The sequence below is a fragment of the Ambystoma mexicanum genome, chromosome 2p, assembly GCF_040938575.1.
Source record: "Ambystoma mexicanum isolate Mex_15411 chromosome 2p, UKY_AmexF1_1, whole genome shotgun sequence".
Classification (NCBI taxonomy): Eukaryota; Metazoa; Chordata; class Amphibia; order Caudata; family Ambystomatidae; genus Ambystoma; species Ambystoma mexicanum.
Window position 1 is genome coordinate 768067878 of NC_090923.1, and position 17516 is coordinate 768085393.

Consider the following 17516-nt stretch of genomic DNA (forward strand, 5'->3'; position numbering starts at 1 on the left):
TGCTCGTGTCATTAACTCTGCTGCGGTCTTCACTGATATGTGTTTTCTGCAACGCGTGTGCACATACTTCTCTGCTGCATGAAATTTCTTCTGCGCATGTGCTTTGCTACGTGAACTCTTCTACGCGTGAGAGTGGTCTACACTGCTACGTGCTTCCTTCAACACTGTTAAGAGCACGCGTGCGAGTTTGAAAAAGATACACCGCTATGTACTTCCTTCAATGTGTGTGCGCAGTCTTCACAGCGACTTGTTATCTACAGCGCGTGTGTGTGGTCTTCGCAGCTACGTGTGAACTACAGCGCGTGTGTGCGGTCTTCGCAGCTATGTGTTTTCTACAACGTGTGTGCATGGTCTTCGCAGCTACGTGTTATCTACAACGCGTGTCTGTGGTCTTCACAGCTACTTGTTATCTACAGCGTGTGTGTGCGGTCTTCGCAGCTACATGTTTTCTACAATGCGTGTCTGTGGTCTTCACAGCTACTTGTTATCTACAGCGTCTGTGTGCGGTCTTCGCAGCTACATGTTTTCTACAACACGTGTGCGTGGTCTTCGCAGCTATGTGTTATCTTCGGCGCGTGTGCGTGGTCATCATTTCTGCATGTTTTCTTCAACGCGTGTCTGTGGTCGAATGTGGTGCGTGTGAGCTTGGATTCATCTGCTAAGGGCGCACGTGCGAGTTTCAAAGAGAAAGTGTCTGCCCGTTTTAACTGGCGGGGTATATGTCAAGAGCGGGTGAAATAGTTGCGCGCGTGTGCTTTACCATGTGAACTCTTCTACGCATGAGCGTGGTCTACACCGCTACGTGCTTCCTTCGTGTTCAGATGTTTTTTAGTTAACACATGTTTTTTTGCTTCTTGCAGCCATATTCCATCCCATCCTCATCACCCCTCACCTCCCCAAAGATTATTTGATAAGTTTGACAAGTGCATAGTTGTGTTTTTTTATATGTTTTACCGCAATGTCCACGGACACCAGACACAAATCCAAGATGGCGGCTGTTTCTAAAAATCTGACGCACTTCACGTTTCACCCCAGCCAATCAGAGAGCACGTTGCATGTCCACGGACATGACGCAAGCCGCTTGGCCAGTCCGTGTCCTGTCCACGGAGCGAACAGGCAAGTGAGTCCGGGGAGCGGACATAGATATCACACATTTTTTGCCTTATGTTTTGGTCGTTTTAAAAGAAAATTCCAGATGGATTTACACCAAATTAACTAAAGCACGCTTTTGGGACCAAGCCGCCGCTCTTGCCTCAAATTTGGTGAAAATCCATCCAGAGGTTTGGGCTGTAGGCGTGAGCAAAGTTTTTTCCCATTACGTCTATAGGAAAAACAGAAGTTTTGGGACCCCCCTGTAACTTTGCCCCCCCTGGACCAAACCTCACCAAAATGTGTAGAGTAGGCCATATACTTTTTTTGCAAAGTTTGTTGAGGATTCGTCCAGGGGAAGCAAAGTTATAAGCTGCCCAAAAAGTGTTCTTCCTATGGGATTAGCAATTTAACCACAACTACATGGCCGCTACCGCGGGCCATGTAATATTGTTGCTTGAAGTATATATTTTGTTTTAGTTTATGTTGCAATGTGTATGCACTGGGACTGGGTACATATGTTGTGTGTGGTCATCGCTGCTGTGCGTATAGGTGGCATGGTTGCTGTGCGTATGGTTGGTGTGCATTTTAAACTTAATTCATATTTTTTTCGGTGAAAAGTTTGGTTGTTATTGCACTGGCGTCAAATATAGATACATTTCATATCGTTGATATCTCAAAAATGTAATAGTCGGTTTTCCCCAAATAAATGTCAGTGCACCAATTACAGATAAAATATAGGCACCTGCCAAAAATTAGGAAAAATCAAGGCAGCCACTTTTGAGATATTTGGGACAAAGATTTGATTTTTTTCCTATGATAAAATCCCATGTTAAAAGCGGTTCAAAACGTAATCGAAGAAAAAAAAATGTTCAACTACGAAGCAGTTAATGTAGAAATATGGAATGTCACATCCACAGGTGCCTGCCTCGAAATATTACTGCAAGTGTTCTAATGTTATTAAGAAAATGTATTTTCTGAAATGCCAAAGAGACAGTTGCCTTAACCTTAACTTTGCCGACGCTAGTGCGAAGGCATAATAGAACAACAACAATAGAATGAAGGGAAACAAGTTCAAAATAATGCAACATTAATGTTGTTTTGAAAAAGAAAGGAGCACCAGCATATTTTACAATGGGTAATGAGTTTTAAACTGATCATCAGAGCGAAGAAGATATTCCACTTCTTAATATGCCCTCTGAGGCAGGTGGATAATTTCAGCGTACTAGTCATACTGAGGGTTCCATCTTATATGAGCACTACACTATACATCCTTTGAATTCTTGTGAGGTAATGGGTGATGCAATTAAATTAAATCAACTGCAGCAGATAAGTGGATCATCAGTTAAAAAAGATAAAATTGGTTTCCTATATTTCGATGCATGCCTGACTCCAGCCTTTAAGTGCAGTACCAGGATTGGGTACTGGACCCGTGCTGCTCAGTATAATCTTCTTTACAAGACTAGAGTGTCGCCCTTGAGCTATCCTTGCCTTTTATTTTATGGGAGAAGAGTTTAGAGGCTTGATGTTTCCCAATATGTTTTCCTTCTGGAAGAGATGGCCGATTGGATGAACTCTCTTCACCCATTGCTGCATCAGAATACTGCTTTACACACATGTATTCTGAGGACACCGGATTCAGGATATACAGTACATTTTCAACTTGTTGTGTAAGAGCCAGTACTCAAATGTTTGCTATTCAATAGCACACACACTGAAGACTTGCACTCGTTTTCAAAACATCACTGCAACTGAGATGGCGCAAAAGGCGAAAGAAAAGGATGAGGTATTAAAATGCAAAATTACCAACACTCTTGCTAACATGCATGGAACTAGGAGTACTTTATAGAGGCCAGGTGCAGGCTGTGAATATTAGGCCCACCCACCTGGTTTGTAACTCTGAGCTGTGCAGTGTATGGATGTGATAATCTGGTAGGGTTTAATCATGAAAGCAACCCCACTAAGAATGCGGTAGAGTACATGCCACTAGCTGAACCCTGTGCAATGGATCCTGTTCTTGCATCTTGATTTTTTCACAATAATTTCCTTGCTATGTTGCATTTCATATGTAGCAAAGACAATATTTACCTTGGATATAGAAAAATCTTTTGAGAGTAAGGAGTATCAGGATTGTGGAGCTCCTCATATTAATATGCTTTTATGGGTGAGAGATTCTCCAAGGTTTGGTGAGGCAGCACTGTTTTGGAGTTAATTGAGGAATAGGTGACATGTCAACTGAGAATGAAGAGTTGATATTAAAAGTCTTATATTTCCAAATGCACAAGTCCTTTATATATAGCTGTGGAAGATGTACATTTGGTTTCCCTAGACATCTGTGCTTAAATGGTCTGTTGAACGGTGTCAGGTCATCTGTTTGCCACCATGTGACTGGAAAATCACCAGAAAATACGTACAGCTTCAAACACGAATGTACAGTCCCAGTTTATTAACAATCCTGCCGAAGTTCTGCTTTGGAGTCTGAACATTGATGTTCAGTATGTTGCAGACAAGAGTACTGGTCTTGCACAGTATTTTACAGTTTATTTGAACAAAGCTGAAAGGAGTGAAGCAAACTAATTTTGGGCTGATTTGACAGCAGAGACAAGGTTCAGACAGAAGATTGTTAATCTTCACATCAAAATGCTGTCTCACCGTATGTGTGATGCATATGAAGCTTTTGACAGAGTTACTAGCACTCCTCTTTATGGATCAAGTGTCCATACTATTGAACATGACGAAAAGCTTGAATTCCAGAAACTTTCGCAAGAAGCTGCTCAAGAAGTTGGTAGGATTCTTCTGAAAACAAAATGTCTCATTGCAGATGAAGTTAGCATGGTATCCACTCCCATGCTTGCTTTTATTCATTTAAGAATGCAGATGCTGCTGAAGACAGATTATGATTAACTATTTGGTGGAAAACACGTGATTGTTTTTGGTGATCTCCTGTTTTTAAGTCCTTGTGTAGTAAATAAACCCAAAACTATATTGGCAGCATAGGGAATGTAAACCTCTGGATTGTTTTTGAATATTATGAGTGTACTGTCTACATGGGGCAATCTTCAGATTTTGAGAAAGCAGCTATGTTAAAAAATGTCTGTGTGGGAGTGTTGCACAATGGTTCATGTAAGGCCTCAAAGTAGACCCGTTTCTATCATATACCACAACGAGTGGAATGCTTCAGTTGATATGTTGGATATATGAGGAAGGAATATAGAATGTGTTTGCTTGTTGTCTACTATTAATGAATGTGAGCGATTTAATTCTGCAATTATGGACAATATAAACATTGTAGGAATAAAGTCTATCAATGTTTTGAAAGGCCAAACAATGCCATTAGATAGGATAGAAAAGGCACATCTGGTTGACTTGGACAAGTCAAATTTAAGGAATGGAAGGATTAGAATCAACTTTAAAATTGTGAGTGTGTGCTAACTTCAGAGTTAAGTTAGGACATAATATGCATATAGAGATTGGACTTGTTAACACAGCAATAGGAAGAATAGTTGGTGTTGTTCCTTATTACCACAATACTTTAGAACAGTTCATCCTTGTGCAGTTTGACCAGATTTAAAATCACAGTTGGTAAGGAGACCTTCTGTAAGCTTTCAACATTTTAAAGACATGCATGGCCGACAGGCTCAGTTTCCACTCTGCTTATCCCATCACAGTGCACAATTCTTGAGGTTTAAGTTTAGATGTTGCACTAGTGGAAGTTGGACTCACAAGGCCTCATTGCGAGTATGGCGGTAGCCATGCCGGAAAAACCGGCAGGATGCCGCTGGACTCGTAGTGAATTATCGCCTCCGTGATTGCCGGAATCACTGGGGCATTACAACCCCAGTGACCCGGAAATTCCGGAGGCGGAATTCCATTAATCCCCATTCCCATGGAGTCCCATAGGACTCCATGGAGATGGGGACCATGGAAACACCAGCACCATAAATAACGTTGCGGTTGTTTCCATTTCCGTCTGCAGGCGGGTAGGGTTACTCTCGCCAGGTCAGACCTGCCGGGAGTAAGGCCACCCGCCTGCAGAACTTGAAGTGTGCCGGTCCGGAAACAACTGTGGTGGCGGGTTTACCGCCACCATTGTTTCCAGACCAGCAGGGTCATAATGAGGCCAACAGTGTTTTACGAAAGTTATGTCCTTTGTGGCATTGCCTTGTGTAAGAGGCTTGGTAGGATTGTATCTACTACTATTTAGGAGTCTAAAGTTGCTGCTGACATGGAATATGTTGTAGAATATAACCGTCTACCTTTACAGTATGCTCCTCAGTTGGGTGCACTGCCACTTCCTGTGCTGCTAGTTTTAAAAGAAAGAGGACAGATGTGGTTACTGAAGGATGAAGGGAGGACATTATCCCTTCTAAAAAGCAAATATTGGTGGAGGAAGAGAACAGTAGTGTTTCTTTTCATGAATCAACTGAATTGTCTTTCAGTAAACACAACAGCTGTTGAATAATAATAATAATATTAATAATAATAATAATAATAATAATAATGATAATAATAATAATACTAATAATAATAATAATAGCAATTCAACCTTGACTTTGCTGTTTCAGAAAACAACGTTGATGGAAACTTTAAACATGCATGCAAGCAATACCCTTTGTGGTTAATTAACCACTCTCCAAACACTGCTATGGCGGTTCCAGAGGAAGTGCTTTGAGTATCTTCAACTCATCATGTGGTTGTAGCTGGGCAGTCAGCGATTCTGATTTTCTTCTCCTCATTTGGGAATTCTACACAACAGAACACCAGTACTTCTTGTGGCCTTCTTCGTGATACCATGCGGATCCGCCCAGCATGACCTCTGAGTGGCTGTCCGTTCATTATATGAGGAAGCGTCCCCTCCTCGGCGTGTCTTGCCGGGCTGACGTTCTGCGCTCTCCCTCTAATTCTCTGCTCTTCGACTGGCTCTCTGTTAGCTTTAAGTTCCTCCCAGAACCGATATGAAGAGTCAATTGATCATCAGTTTCACCAAGAGGCGGTAACTAGTACAGGCCGGAAACCAAGCCATCTACTTTAAAAGGGCCCTGGACATTATTACCCCATTCAATTCCCATATAATCAACAAGAATTGGGGTCTTGGAAGTGAAGGGAGGTGTGATGGAACCCTGACTTGGGCAACCCTTGTCCACTGGGGGGGTTTGTCAACCCCCATAGGATCCTCCTTGCCCTTACCACTTGGGAGATTATCACATAGCAGGCTGACCTCTCTACCACCAAATAGGCTAGCGCCCCCTTTGGGAGAAGGGACACATTCCCTGGATGTGTCACACAACCATGCCCTCTTTTCTGCAATCAATTGGTCAAATTACTAAGACTGGTCAGAAAGCTGTACCACAAATTTGATTGGCATTTCAAGGTTCCCCTTGTCAGTATACTTCTATAAGCATTCTTTGATAGAACATCCCACTCCTGCCACATATACCAGTCTCATTTTGAGCATGATGGGTTACCAATGTGACTTGTAGCGCTATGTAATTATGTAAATAAATAAACATGAATGGTCCCTTCCGATGGTCATCCGAGTTTTCTAGACATATCTAGAGTGCAGGCCTATCTTTGAGAAGCAATGGAGCACTTCACAATCATGGGGGGAACAAGATTGTGAGGATAGCAGAGAAACAAGGGAGTGAGAAGCTAGCAGGGGACGGGGAAGGTCAGACATTTGTCAGCAAGGAATCTACTAGCAACAAGGGAAGGAAACAGTCGGATCAGATCACCCAGTCTCAAATAGGGCGCAAAGTGGGGGGTGGACCTAGGTGTTACGGGGTAGCCATTCCTTGAAGAGGAGGGTCTTGCGCTCCTTCCTAGAAGCATGGGGGTGAGTCTGATGTCGATGGGGAGGAGGTTCCAGAGTCTTGGAGATGTGAGATTGCTCCATAGCAATCAAATAATGAGTAATTACTTCTCATATGAAAGCAATTTGGTAATCTGCACTATGAACCAGTTAGACCATATCTTACCATATCCCTTGAAGATAAGCTGAACCACTGGAAGGTCTCCTCTGCCGCTGAAGGTGTCTCCTTGGTCAATAAGAGCTTCTTTCAGAACATCAGCTCCACACAAAACCACAACTGGGTTTGTTCCTAAGTAAACTGTGTACACTGGACCATACGTCTCACTTAGCTGTGGAATTAAGACGGTATAGAATTTAACATGTCTGATGCACCAGGGTTCACTGTGTGTAACGTCAACAAAATGTTATGTGAAAAAGGCTGTTGTCCTCTGAAATTTCTATCTAGATAAGCCTCAATTTTACAGGCTTTTACAAAATGAAAATATGCTTTGACATGCTGGATAATACTGTATTTGTAAATCATTTGCTATTGCAACAAAATCAAAAGAAAGGCTAACATTTTACAACTTGTGTATAATTGTCTGATTTGGGAATTAAGAGCAGCATTCCGTGAATTTGAATTTCATCATCATCATAATCAACAAAACCTTTTTTCAACTTTACGATATCAGGTCGAAAAAACAGTTAAAACTCAAAAGTACTACAAAAGCAATATGTGATTTACATTGTTAGACAGATGCCTTAAAGAATAATCAATAATAGTAGGAAAATAGCCGGAGAATTCCTTGGTTAAACATCATTTTTTCTGCTTTATATAAAATGTAAATCCTTAGAATAAGGACTTAAAACCTTTATTGCACAAATCAAGAACATAACAAAAACAAACCTAAAACAAAGTCTCATAGTTAATACATATGTCTAAAAATCAAGTAAATAGAATAAAATTAGGTTTTAGACTTATTCCACCCAGATTAAAAACCAACATTATTATACCGGGTTTCTACCCGTGTGCATCTTCTCAAACAAGCCCAGTGTATATATTTAGCCACTGTGCATTATGATGAATCTGATGGTGCCATCACTCTTTCTCCAGAGTTAGCTTCTCCTCATGTGGGCAGGGGACGGCAGCCACTACCTGATCCTGACCCTGTGGGTGGCTATATAAGGGATGGCCACAAAGGGGGGGTCGTCGACCCCTCAGGGGGATAGCATGGCATCATCGGAGTAAGTCACATATCCCTCATTCCCTTTTAAGGATGCTCCCACTCTTTCACATGGCATTACGACATGTTGTAACAAACTCCCTCAACCACTCGCTAAGCCAATAGCCCATATTCCTCAATCCCCCACACGAAAAACAAAATTATAGGAACTGGGAGGAGGAAGAGGCAAAGAGTAGAAATGATTACTCCTAAAGAAAACCAATACTAAAACCACAGTTCAAAACCATGCTCGGAAGTGAAATATGGAGTTCTCCTGCACAAGGCAGACCAAGGTAACGACGGCGGGGTGGCGGTGCAGAAGTCTGAACGGCAGAAAGGAGTGAGAAGGAAACACAGTGTGCAGTGTTCCAAAGGCAGCTCTGTAGAGGACGTGGCAGGATGCAAGGAAGCAAGTCGTGCTTTCAGAGTACCAAGGGAACTGGAAGCAAACCGGTGAGTCTATGGAAAGGGTTGTGGCACCGATGCACTGTCGGGCAAGAGAACAAAGGCCCTAGACAGTGGACTTGGGGTCTGGGATACACAATACAACCTTGGGGAAAACCAAAAGAGAGAAACCAAAGGGACATTGGCCTCATTCCGAGTCGGGTGGTCTGGTAAAAAAGTGCTGGTATCCCTCGAGGCATTGCCGGTGGTGGTAATGACAGAGCATACCATCATGGAGTCCTATCGGACTCCATGAATGGGGATTTACACTGTCACACCGGCACTCATAATCCGGCAGCAATGCCGCCGGACCAAGTGCCGGTAAAAGGTAAGTACCAAATGCCGGTATCCTGGGGGAATACCGGCATACTCGGAAGGAGGCCCATTGTGTGTTAAGATCTGGCAGGGAAGTATACCAGATGTTTTGTAAAGCAAGCTGAATTAACCTTTTACAAAAAATACTGAACACTTGCTATATAAAGAAATGATATGAAAGTCCTGGCAGGAGAGTATACCAGGCAAAGTCAAGTGTGTGGAGCAAGTTGTTTGAAAGTCTTGGCATGAGAGTATACCAGGCAAAGTCAAGTGTGTGAAGCAAAGTCAAGTGTATAGAACAAGCTGCATGAAAGTCCTAGCAGGAGAGTACACCAGGCTAAGGCAAGTGTATATAAAGAACTGTAAAAGAGAATCCCAAAGAAGACTCATGGCTTTAGGGATTCTGAATTGCATTTGAATAAGGAAGACCACCTGGCAGTGGAGTATACGAGGTGTCCTGTGAGTTTGGGACCCACACCCAAATTGCAGTGCAGTTAAAAGAGAATCCCAAGGAAGACCCATGTCCTTAGGATATTAAGTTATCTCGAATGTGGAGAGAAAACTAGGGAAGGGCAGAATTCCCCTGGGAGTGGATTTCAAAAACAAGAGGAAAGAGTTGTCCCCTTGAACTACAAGGAATCTAGATTATTCTTTTGTTTTGAACTTTGCATTTCCTGGAGTGAATCCTGGGGAAGAGTCATTCCCTGGAGCTGTGAACATTGGCCATTTGGAACTTTTGTGTGAGAGTTGCATATTTGTACACTTCAAGAACCTGAGACAATTTCCTTTGCACCTTAGAGTTAGTTTTAGAGTTTGAGGATAGGATTTTGGAAACAGGACGTACATTTACTTTGGACATCTTGACAATGGGCAGACCCTTAGTTTTGTTTGAGGTAGGTAAATACCTCCTAGATTAGGGACAGTGAGGCATTTTCCAACCCCTTTTCATTTTAATTAATGTCTTTGACCAAAAACCATGGGTATTCTGCATCCACATTTTATTTCTGCCTCTTCACAGCATGCAAAATTATTAGCACTTGTCTACTTGCACATTGCCATTGCATTATACATACTATGAATGTTATGAGAGTTGAGGATTGGTGTTACATTTGTAAAGCACACATAACCCTTGGGCAATTAGGCGCTAGTTGCAGAACATAACGCAGGTCGTAGAGAGAGGGAAGGGGAAGTGGGATGAGAATGAGAACAGTTCAGGTTAGTTGAAGAGACAGGATTTCACAAGCTTTCTGAAGGCTCAGTATGAAGGTTCCACCCAGATGGAGATCCAGAGTGAGTTCCAAAGCAGAGCAGCTGTAACGGGAAAGCTTGAGCCTCCTGCTCTAGTGTTTGAATCTCAGGATGGTCAGGCCCTAAGGTCTCCATATGTTGGACATACGAATAACAAAAATAACAAACATTCGGGGGGCGCTGCTGAGCAGCCAGCAAGATGGCCGCCTAGCTCCAGAGCTCCGTGACCCACAGATTACTATCTGCAGACAATGGCATGATCCTGCCATCCTTGGCCCCAGAAACTACCCTGGATTGTTCCCCTACGCATGTAGCACATACTGTGTGAAAACCGCCACCTACAGTTCATCTGTGGCTGAGATACGCTCAGCCTGGCCTGCCGGCCCGATACGGCAGCTGGCCCTGCCTCCTGGAGCCCGCGCGTGGCGCTGCTGTGACGGACTTGGAGCGCCGCCGCTGCCGCAGTGAGAACTCATGCAACGGCCTGTCGCAGAGAGACGTGGACCCCGCTGCCACCCTGTGACACAGCCCGGAGCTCCCCGCACCTTGCCGCAGTGGGCCCTGCCGACTACGGGTGGCTACGGTAGGTGCCCCCCCGTGGGTGTACGAGCGGCGCTACCACCACACTGTGCCCTCACTGGGCTCTCCCCGGCCCTGCTTCACTGACCGGGGTGACCAGAGCTTACCCCACCCCCCACCGACACCGTCCCCTTCTGGGCATGGCAGTGATCCGCGACGGCCCGGGCCTGGGATCCCATCTCATCAGGGACACTCGCTGCGCCCGCCCTCCCGCCCCTGCGGTGCTCACTGACCTCCGTGGGTGCGGCGGCGGTGTGTGGCAGCCGCCCTCGGGCCCGCTGTGGGTAGCTGTTGTGCCCTGGCCCGGGCGACGCCTGGCAGAGTGGGAGACACAGGTGGCCCGATCCCAGGCGCTGAGGCATGAAGCGCTGTACAGGGAGGGGGAAGGAGCAGCAAATACGGGCGGCACTGCGGCTTTCCATTGCGCTCTGTGGCTATTTTGGGTGGCGGCCCCCACAACGGAAAGCCTCTCCCCCCACTTGTCGGGGATCTACTGCTGGAGGATCTGATCGGAGCGAGGCACCACACAGGGTGTATCCATTCCGCCGCACCGGCACTTGCAGCCCACAGCAGCATCGTGTCTTAGCCCAGTGGACCCCCCACACCTATCTACTGTGTTTCCTGCCCAGAGAGCCTGGATGCAATTTGAAGTGAGGCGAGCTACACGGGGACCCTCCTGACGCCTTACAACTACCTTCCCTTGCTGTTCCTGGAGCGGGAACCCGCCAAGCCCACCAGCATACAGCCCCTCTGGGTGCCACTGCTTTGCTGCTTCCCCAGCCTGGTCTGGCCCATTCCTAACCCGTCGGGGCTAATACTTGAACTACTAAGCACGGATAGCTGCACGCTCAGCAGCTGGCCAACTATTCATCCGACTACAGAGCTCCTGTCCGACTGTCACCACAAAATCGCCTGCCTTGGTGCCCCTTCCCGTTACAGTGATGTCCAACAGAGCGCGCGGGGCCAGCAAGGTGGGCACCATGGACAAGTTTACCAAGGGGGCACCCAGGGCGGACCAGGCATCCTCATCGGCAGCACAAGAGGAGGGCGATATACATCCGGAACCCCCCCAGCCTGACTTAACGATTATGATGGAGTCCATGGCCAAAACCTTTGCAGCCTTCCATGAAAAACTGGACGATATCAACGCAAATGTGACCTCCCTGAAAGCTACACTAGACCAACATGGGGCCAGAATCACAGAGACAGAGCAGAGGAATGGCACTAACGAGGACAATGTTCATACCTTGCAAAACACAGTCACAGAGCTAGTCCGCGACATAAAACAAGTCAAAGCCAAGTGCGATGACCTCGAATCGAGGTCGCAAAGAAATAATATTCGCATTGTGGGGGTCCCTGAATCTGCTCTAAAGGGCCGCATGGAACTCGCAGTTGAACAACTTCCCAGAGACCTCCTGGATACCCCTGAGCTGTCCCCGTTCTTCACGGTGGAGAGAGCACATCGTTCACAGGCCCCCGTCCTATACCAGGAGACTTCCCCAGACCAATAATCGCAAAACTGCTAAGCTATAAAGACAGGGACCGTATACTTCGCTTGGCTAGAGAGAAGGGGGAGCTAAGGCTGGACTCGCAAATCATTAGGATTTTCCCTGACTTTTCTGTAGGGGTACAGCTGGAACGACGCCAATTCGGAGGCGTTAAGAAGATGCTGAGGGAAAGGAAGATTGAGTATGATGCTCTTCCCAGCCCGCCTAAAATTTACTTACCACAACAAGCTGTACTTTTTGACGGTCCCGGACGTAGCAGTTAAATTCATCGAGGCACAGATCCCGCTGGTGGATCCCGCGGATGACCCAGTAGATAATGACTAGGATAAAGGCTCTCATGGTCCTTCGAGAGCCCTACCAGTTGTGCCATACCTTAAGTCTGCCCCCCTTCGGGGTGTTCTGTCCCCCCTCCTCTACTCCTTCCTGGGCCTAACATAGCCCTTACGACTGGACCCAGGAGCGTCTCTTTTGGTGGGGGTGCATTCCTTAACATCCTGACCAGAATGGCACGCACTGGGTCCATACCTTGATACTTGAACCTTACAGCCCGGCGCCGGTCTGTGCCGATGTTTGTTCAGTCCTCATTACCTAAGAATATACTTGCTATTTTGTAATCTTTACATATGTTAGCCGTTCAAAGATTAATGATGTATTTTATGACATGTATCATCAATGTGGGTCAACGGCAGCGGTAGGCCCCACTGCAGCTGCAATGCCTTTCAAGGCGGAGTGCTTATGGTTAAGCCCCTGTTGGGGTATTGGTCAAGCGTTGCCCAGTTGGGAATGGCATGCAGTTGGGCACTCCAAGGGTGGGTACTTATGCACTGCTAGTTTGGTTCGGGCGGTGAGGGTGGGGGGTGGGGAAGTTGGGGAATGTTATCATAAAATCGGCAGGAAAGGAATGACTGGTTTTGTTGTGAGGCGCTCTCGCGCCACTGCTGTACACATCGGGTTAGACAGAGACAAATCCTTTGGTTGGGATGTCCCGTAGATTATCAATATGGCTATTAAAATAATGACATGGAATGTCTGGGGATTGACAAATTTCACAAAGTACCGCAGGATTGCGGCATATGCACAGAGACACGGGATCAAGGTGCTCCTGTTGCAGGAGACACATGCTTTGAAACACCTATCATCTAACCTTGCACAGTCCTGGTGCCCTAATAGATTCTACACCCGATTTTCCACTCAATCCAGAGGGGTCTTGACCCTCATCCACAAATCGGTAAAATTTGCACTCCACACATCCCACATTGATACAGAGGGTAGATATGTTATTCTCCACTGCACTTTGGCTAATAAGGAATGTTTGCTTGTGAACTCGTACGGCCCCAACACCGACTCCCCTGAGTTCATTGATGCCCTGACCGCCATCCTTATGAGATATGTGGAGGTTCCCATTATATGGGGGGGAGATATGAATCTTATATTTGACAATGTCCTGGATAGTACGTCAATGACCCGCAGGGTCACGCCTCAAGCTGCCAAAAGACTCCTCGCACATATGGACTCCCTCAATCTACATGACGTGTGGAGGACGCTCCATCCGCAGATTAGAGATTACACCTTCTACTCTACAGTACACGACAGCTCCTCGAGAATAGATGTGTTCCTCCTTTCTGGGTGCCTGGTGGGTAGGGTGACAGGTGTTGAGATACTCCCACGCACGCTCTCTGATCACTCCCCCATGCTACTACAGATCCAACTCGGAAACACTCTGACCCCCCGGCCCGCCTGGCGCTTTAAATCTGAGGCCCTATCCGACATTGTCTTCAAAGCGGACATCCTGTCTGATATACACACTTCCTTCGAGAACAACAATGCGAAAGACACACCTGAGGGGACCCGATGGGAAGCATTCAAGGTATACATCAGGGGGATGTGCATCTCGAGGGAGGCCGCGGTTCTCAAGGCCATAAGGCAGGCCCTAACTAGCTCCGAAAAGAAACTCAAAACCTTAGAACAAGAACATGCCTCTGCGCCAGCTCCGGCAACCCCAGCGAAAATTAGGACAGAACTAGAACTCTTTGAATCACATGCCATGAGCGAGGTGTGGTACTTTGCTCGCCCCGTGGCTGCCCGAATGTATGGGGAGGGAGACAGACCTGGTAGAACTCTAGCAAAATTAGTACGCACGGAAGGGGGTAGATCCCTGATAGATAGCATTCTAGATGAACAAGGCCAGCGACACTGGTCGGACCAAGCCATCATTGACACCTTTGCTAGCTTTTACGCCAGCCTATACGGCCCCCATCTGGAACACAATGCCCACGACCTGGATGACTTGTTAGAACGCATCCCAATGACCCTTATCTCCCAAAGCACTAAGGAACAACTGGATACCCCGTTCACCCTGGAGGAGATGGTCCAGATAATTTCTGACCTTCCGAAGAATAAAGCCCTGGGCCCCGATGGCCTCACGTCTGAATTCTATAGGGAACATGTTGCCATCCTTGCTCCCATACTGCACGGGGTCTGGACCGAATTTCTCCTGTTAGCCACCCTCCCCCTTCTCTGCGGGAAGCTCTAATCACCGTCCTACCCAAACCTGGGAAACCTCCAGACGAATGCGGCTCTTACAGGCCCCTTTCTCTCATCAACATGGACACGAAAATATTTGCTAAAATAATTGCGAACAGGTTCCTTCCACCTATGCCCCACCTGGTCCATGCAGACCAGAGTGGCTTTGTTCCTGGCCGTTCTACAGCACTTAATATTCGCCGATTGTTTAATGTAATGTCCAGAATCGACCCAAAGGCGGATGCAGTAGCGGTCACGCTAGACGCCCAAAAGGCTTTTGACATGGTCTCGTGGCAATACCTATGGGCTGTGTTGGGGAAAATGGGAGTGGGACCAAACATGATCTCCTATATAAAACTGCTATACACGGGTCCAATGGCCAGGGTACTAGTCAACTCCATCGCCTCCTCTCCCTTTCAGTTACACAGGGGTACCCGCCAGGGATGTCCGTTCTCTCCCATCCTCTTTGCGCTCGCCATTGAACCCATGGCTGACCATGTCAGGGATCGTCACACCCACAAAGGTATTTGCTTACAAGACACACCAGAAATCATCTCACTGTACGCCGATGATGTACTCCTTTATGTAAGGAACCCCTCCACACACTTGGACCCGATCATCCGAGACATAACTAAAATAGGCACATACTCCGGCTTTACTATCAATTACTCTAAATACTCTAAATCTGAAATATTCCCTCTAACCGCGGCAACCCGACAACCATTATGCGAATACCCCCTACGCTGGTCCTCAGGGGGCATCAAGTACTTGGGGGTGCAGGTGTCGCTTTCAAAAGCCTCTCTACTGGCTGAGAACTACGAGACGACGGCGCGGCTCATTGAATCCAAGATGCTTAATTGGCGCACCTCCCACTGTCCCTGGCAGGCAGACTGTCCCTAGTCAAGATGATTGCGGTCCCCAAGCTTCTCTACATCTTTGCCAATGTACCGGTGTGGCCTGGGAAGCAATACTTCCAAATGCTCCACTTGGCGTGTGCCCAATTCCTCTGGCACTCCGGTGCCGTTCGCAAGAAGTGGCAACATATGACCCCCCCTACGAAAAAGGGGGTTTCTCAGCACCAGATCTGACCCTGTATTGGATAGCAGCGCAAGCCCAACATGCTACGCACTGGTACGCACATACGAACCCATCCCCACATGTCAAACTGGAGAAACTGGCAGGGGATGGGACCAATATCACGACCCTGGTACTACACCATACATTTCAGTCAGACACCCCAGCAGACCCTGTGGCCACCACAATCAAGGCATGGAATAAGATCTTGAACACCACACATGACCATCATCCATATTATAAATGGCTTCCCATATGGCAGTTCCCGGGACTTTTCCCCACACATGACCAGCATTTTGTGCGACACTGGGAGGCTCTGGGATATCGAACACTAACCAACCTATTCCCAAATAGTAAATTTATTACCCCCCAAACATGGCGGCCCGAACACTCCAACTCAGCGCTTGAGCTACTGCAATACTCCAGGCTGAGAGCGGCGGTCCGTGCAATGTGGCCCTCCTACCCAGATGAGCCCCCGGCGCACCTGAACTCCAATATATAGCAAACTCTACAGGTGGCAGGGGCATAATATCCTCCTTGTACAAAATGCAACTGGAAAAACATGGGAATACATCCCTCAAACCACGTGAAGCTTGGGCTAGGGAGCAAGAAATAGAAATCACTGAAGAGATGTGGGACAAAATGTGTGCATACACGCGCAAAGTCTCCCTTAGCGCTAGATTCCGATGCATACAATATAAATTTCTCAACAGACTTTACTACACGCCACAGAGAGTGGCGAAATTCACACACAACCCTTCTCACACCTGTCTGAGATGTAACTTTGGGGAGGCAGATCACGTGCATATGTTTTGGTCCTGTGCTGCACTGAATACGTTCTGGCTGGAGGTGACAGGGGCAATCTTGGAGATAATTGGGTCTCCAGTAGACCCGGACCCGCTGGCCTTACTGTTTGGAATGTGGTCCGGAGAAAATGCGAAAAAAATGTCGTAATTTTTTAATATAAGTGCAATAGTTGCTAAAAGATGTATATTGCAGAATTGGAAGCGCCGCTCCCCCCCTACCTTCGCGATGTGGCTGAAGGCCCTCACATGGGTACAAATGTGCGAGGAGGAATATATTGCACTCTTGCCTGTGCCATCTCGCCCAAAAAATGTGTGGACAGACTTTTGCAGCTATTTGAACAATAAAGATGAGATGGTCGGAAGCTCCACTCCATTGTCGGAGCCGCCCGACCCTGAACCATGTGTACTGAGCACCTAGCCCCTCGGACTGTCAAGCCTCCCCCCATTCCGAATCGTTTTGATGTATGCGCATGATGTAATGCCCTAATGGATCAATGCGATTTCTGTTTTCCTCTGTGTATGATGTACTGTACCTGTCTTCACTTTCTGCCAATAAACAAAAGTTTTTAAAAAATAAATAAATAACAAACATTCTAAGGTCTCCTCAATCTCCCTGCAGGATGGTCAAATGCAATTTCAATATGTTCCATGTGAGGGGCATCCTCTCTGCACTTAACCCAGGCCTGTGATGGACTGGCCCCTCCCTCACACTTCTTGTCCGAGCACTTGCACAACCTTGAATGCACCAGGCCTAGCAAGATCATTTGTCCCGTCTTCCCCTTGTCACCCCTCCCTTGCTTGGTTGCGCATTAAACACTTGTGGATATGCCCTTTATTGCTGATGGCCTATCATCAATCAATCTGAATGTCGCCAGGCCTAGTACGGTAGTTTATTGTTCTGTATGTCCTTTCCCCCTCC

At 46.7% G+C, this 17516-nt stretch overlaps 1 protein-coding gene across 1 annotated transcript in view; it reads right to left on the minus strand.

Annotated features, from left to right (window-relative positions):
* LOC138566772 (cytochrome P450 2G1-like) overlaps nucleotides 1-17516 on the minus strand; it is a 747200-nt gene that overhangs the window by 586069 nt on the left and 143615 nt on the right. Inside the window, exon 2 of the mRNA XM_069644419.1 lies at nucleotides 7065-7227. Within this exon, the coding sequence (XP_069500520.1) occupies nucleotides 7065-7227 (163 nt within the window). The remainder of the gene's footprint in view (nucleotides 1-7064; nucleotides 7228-17516) is intronic.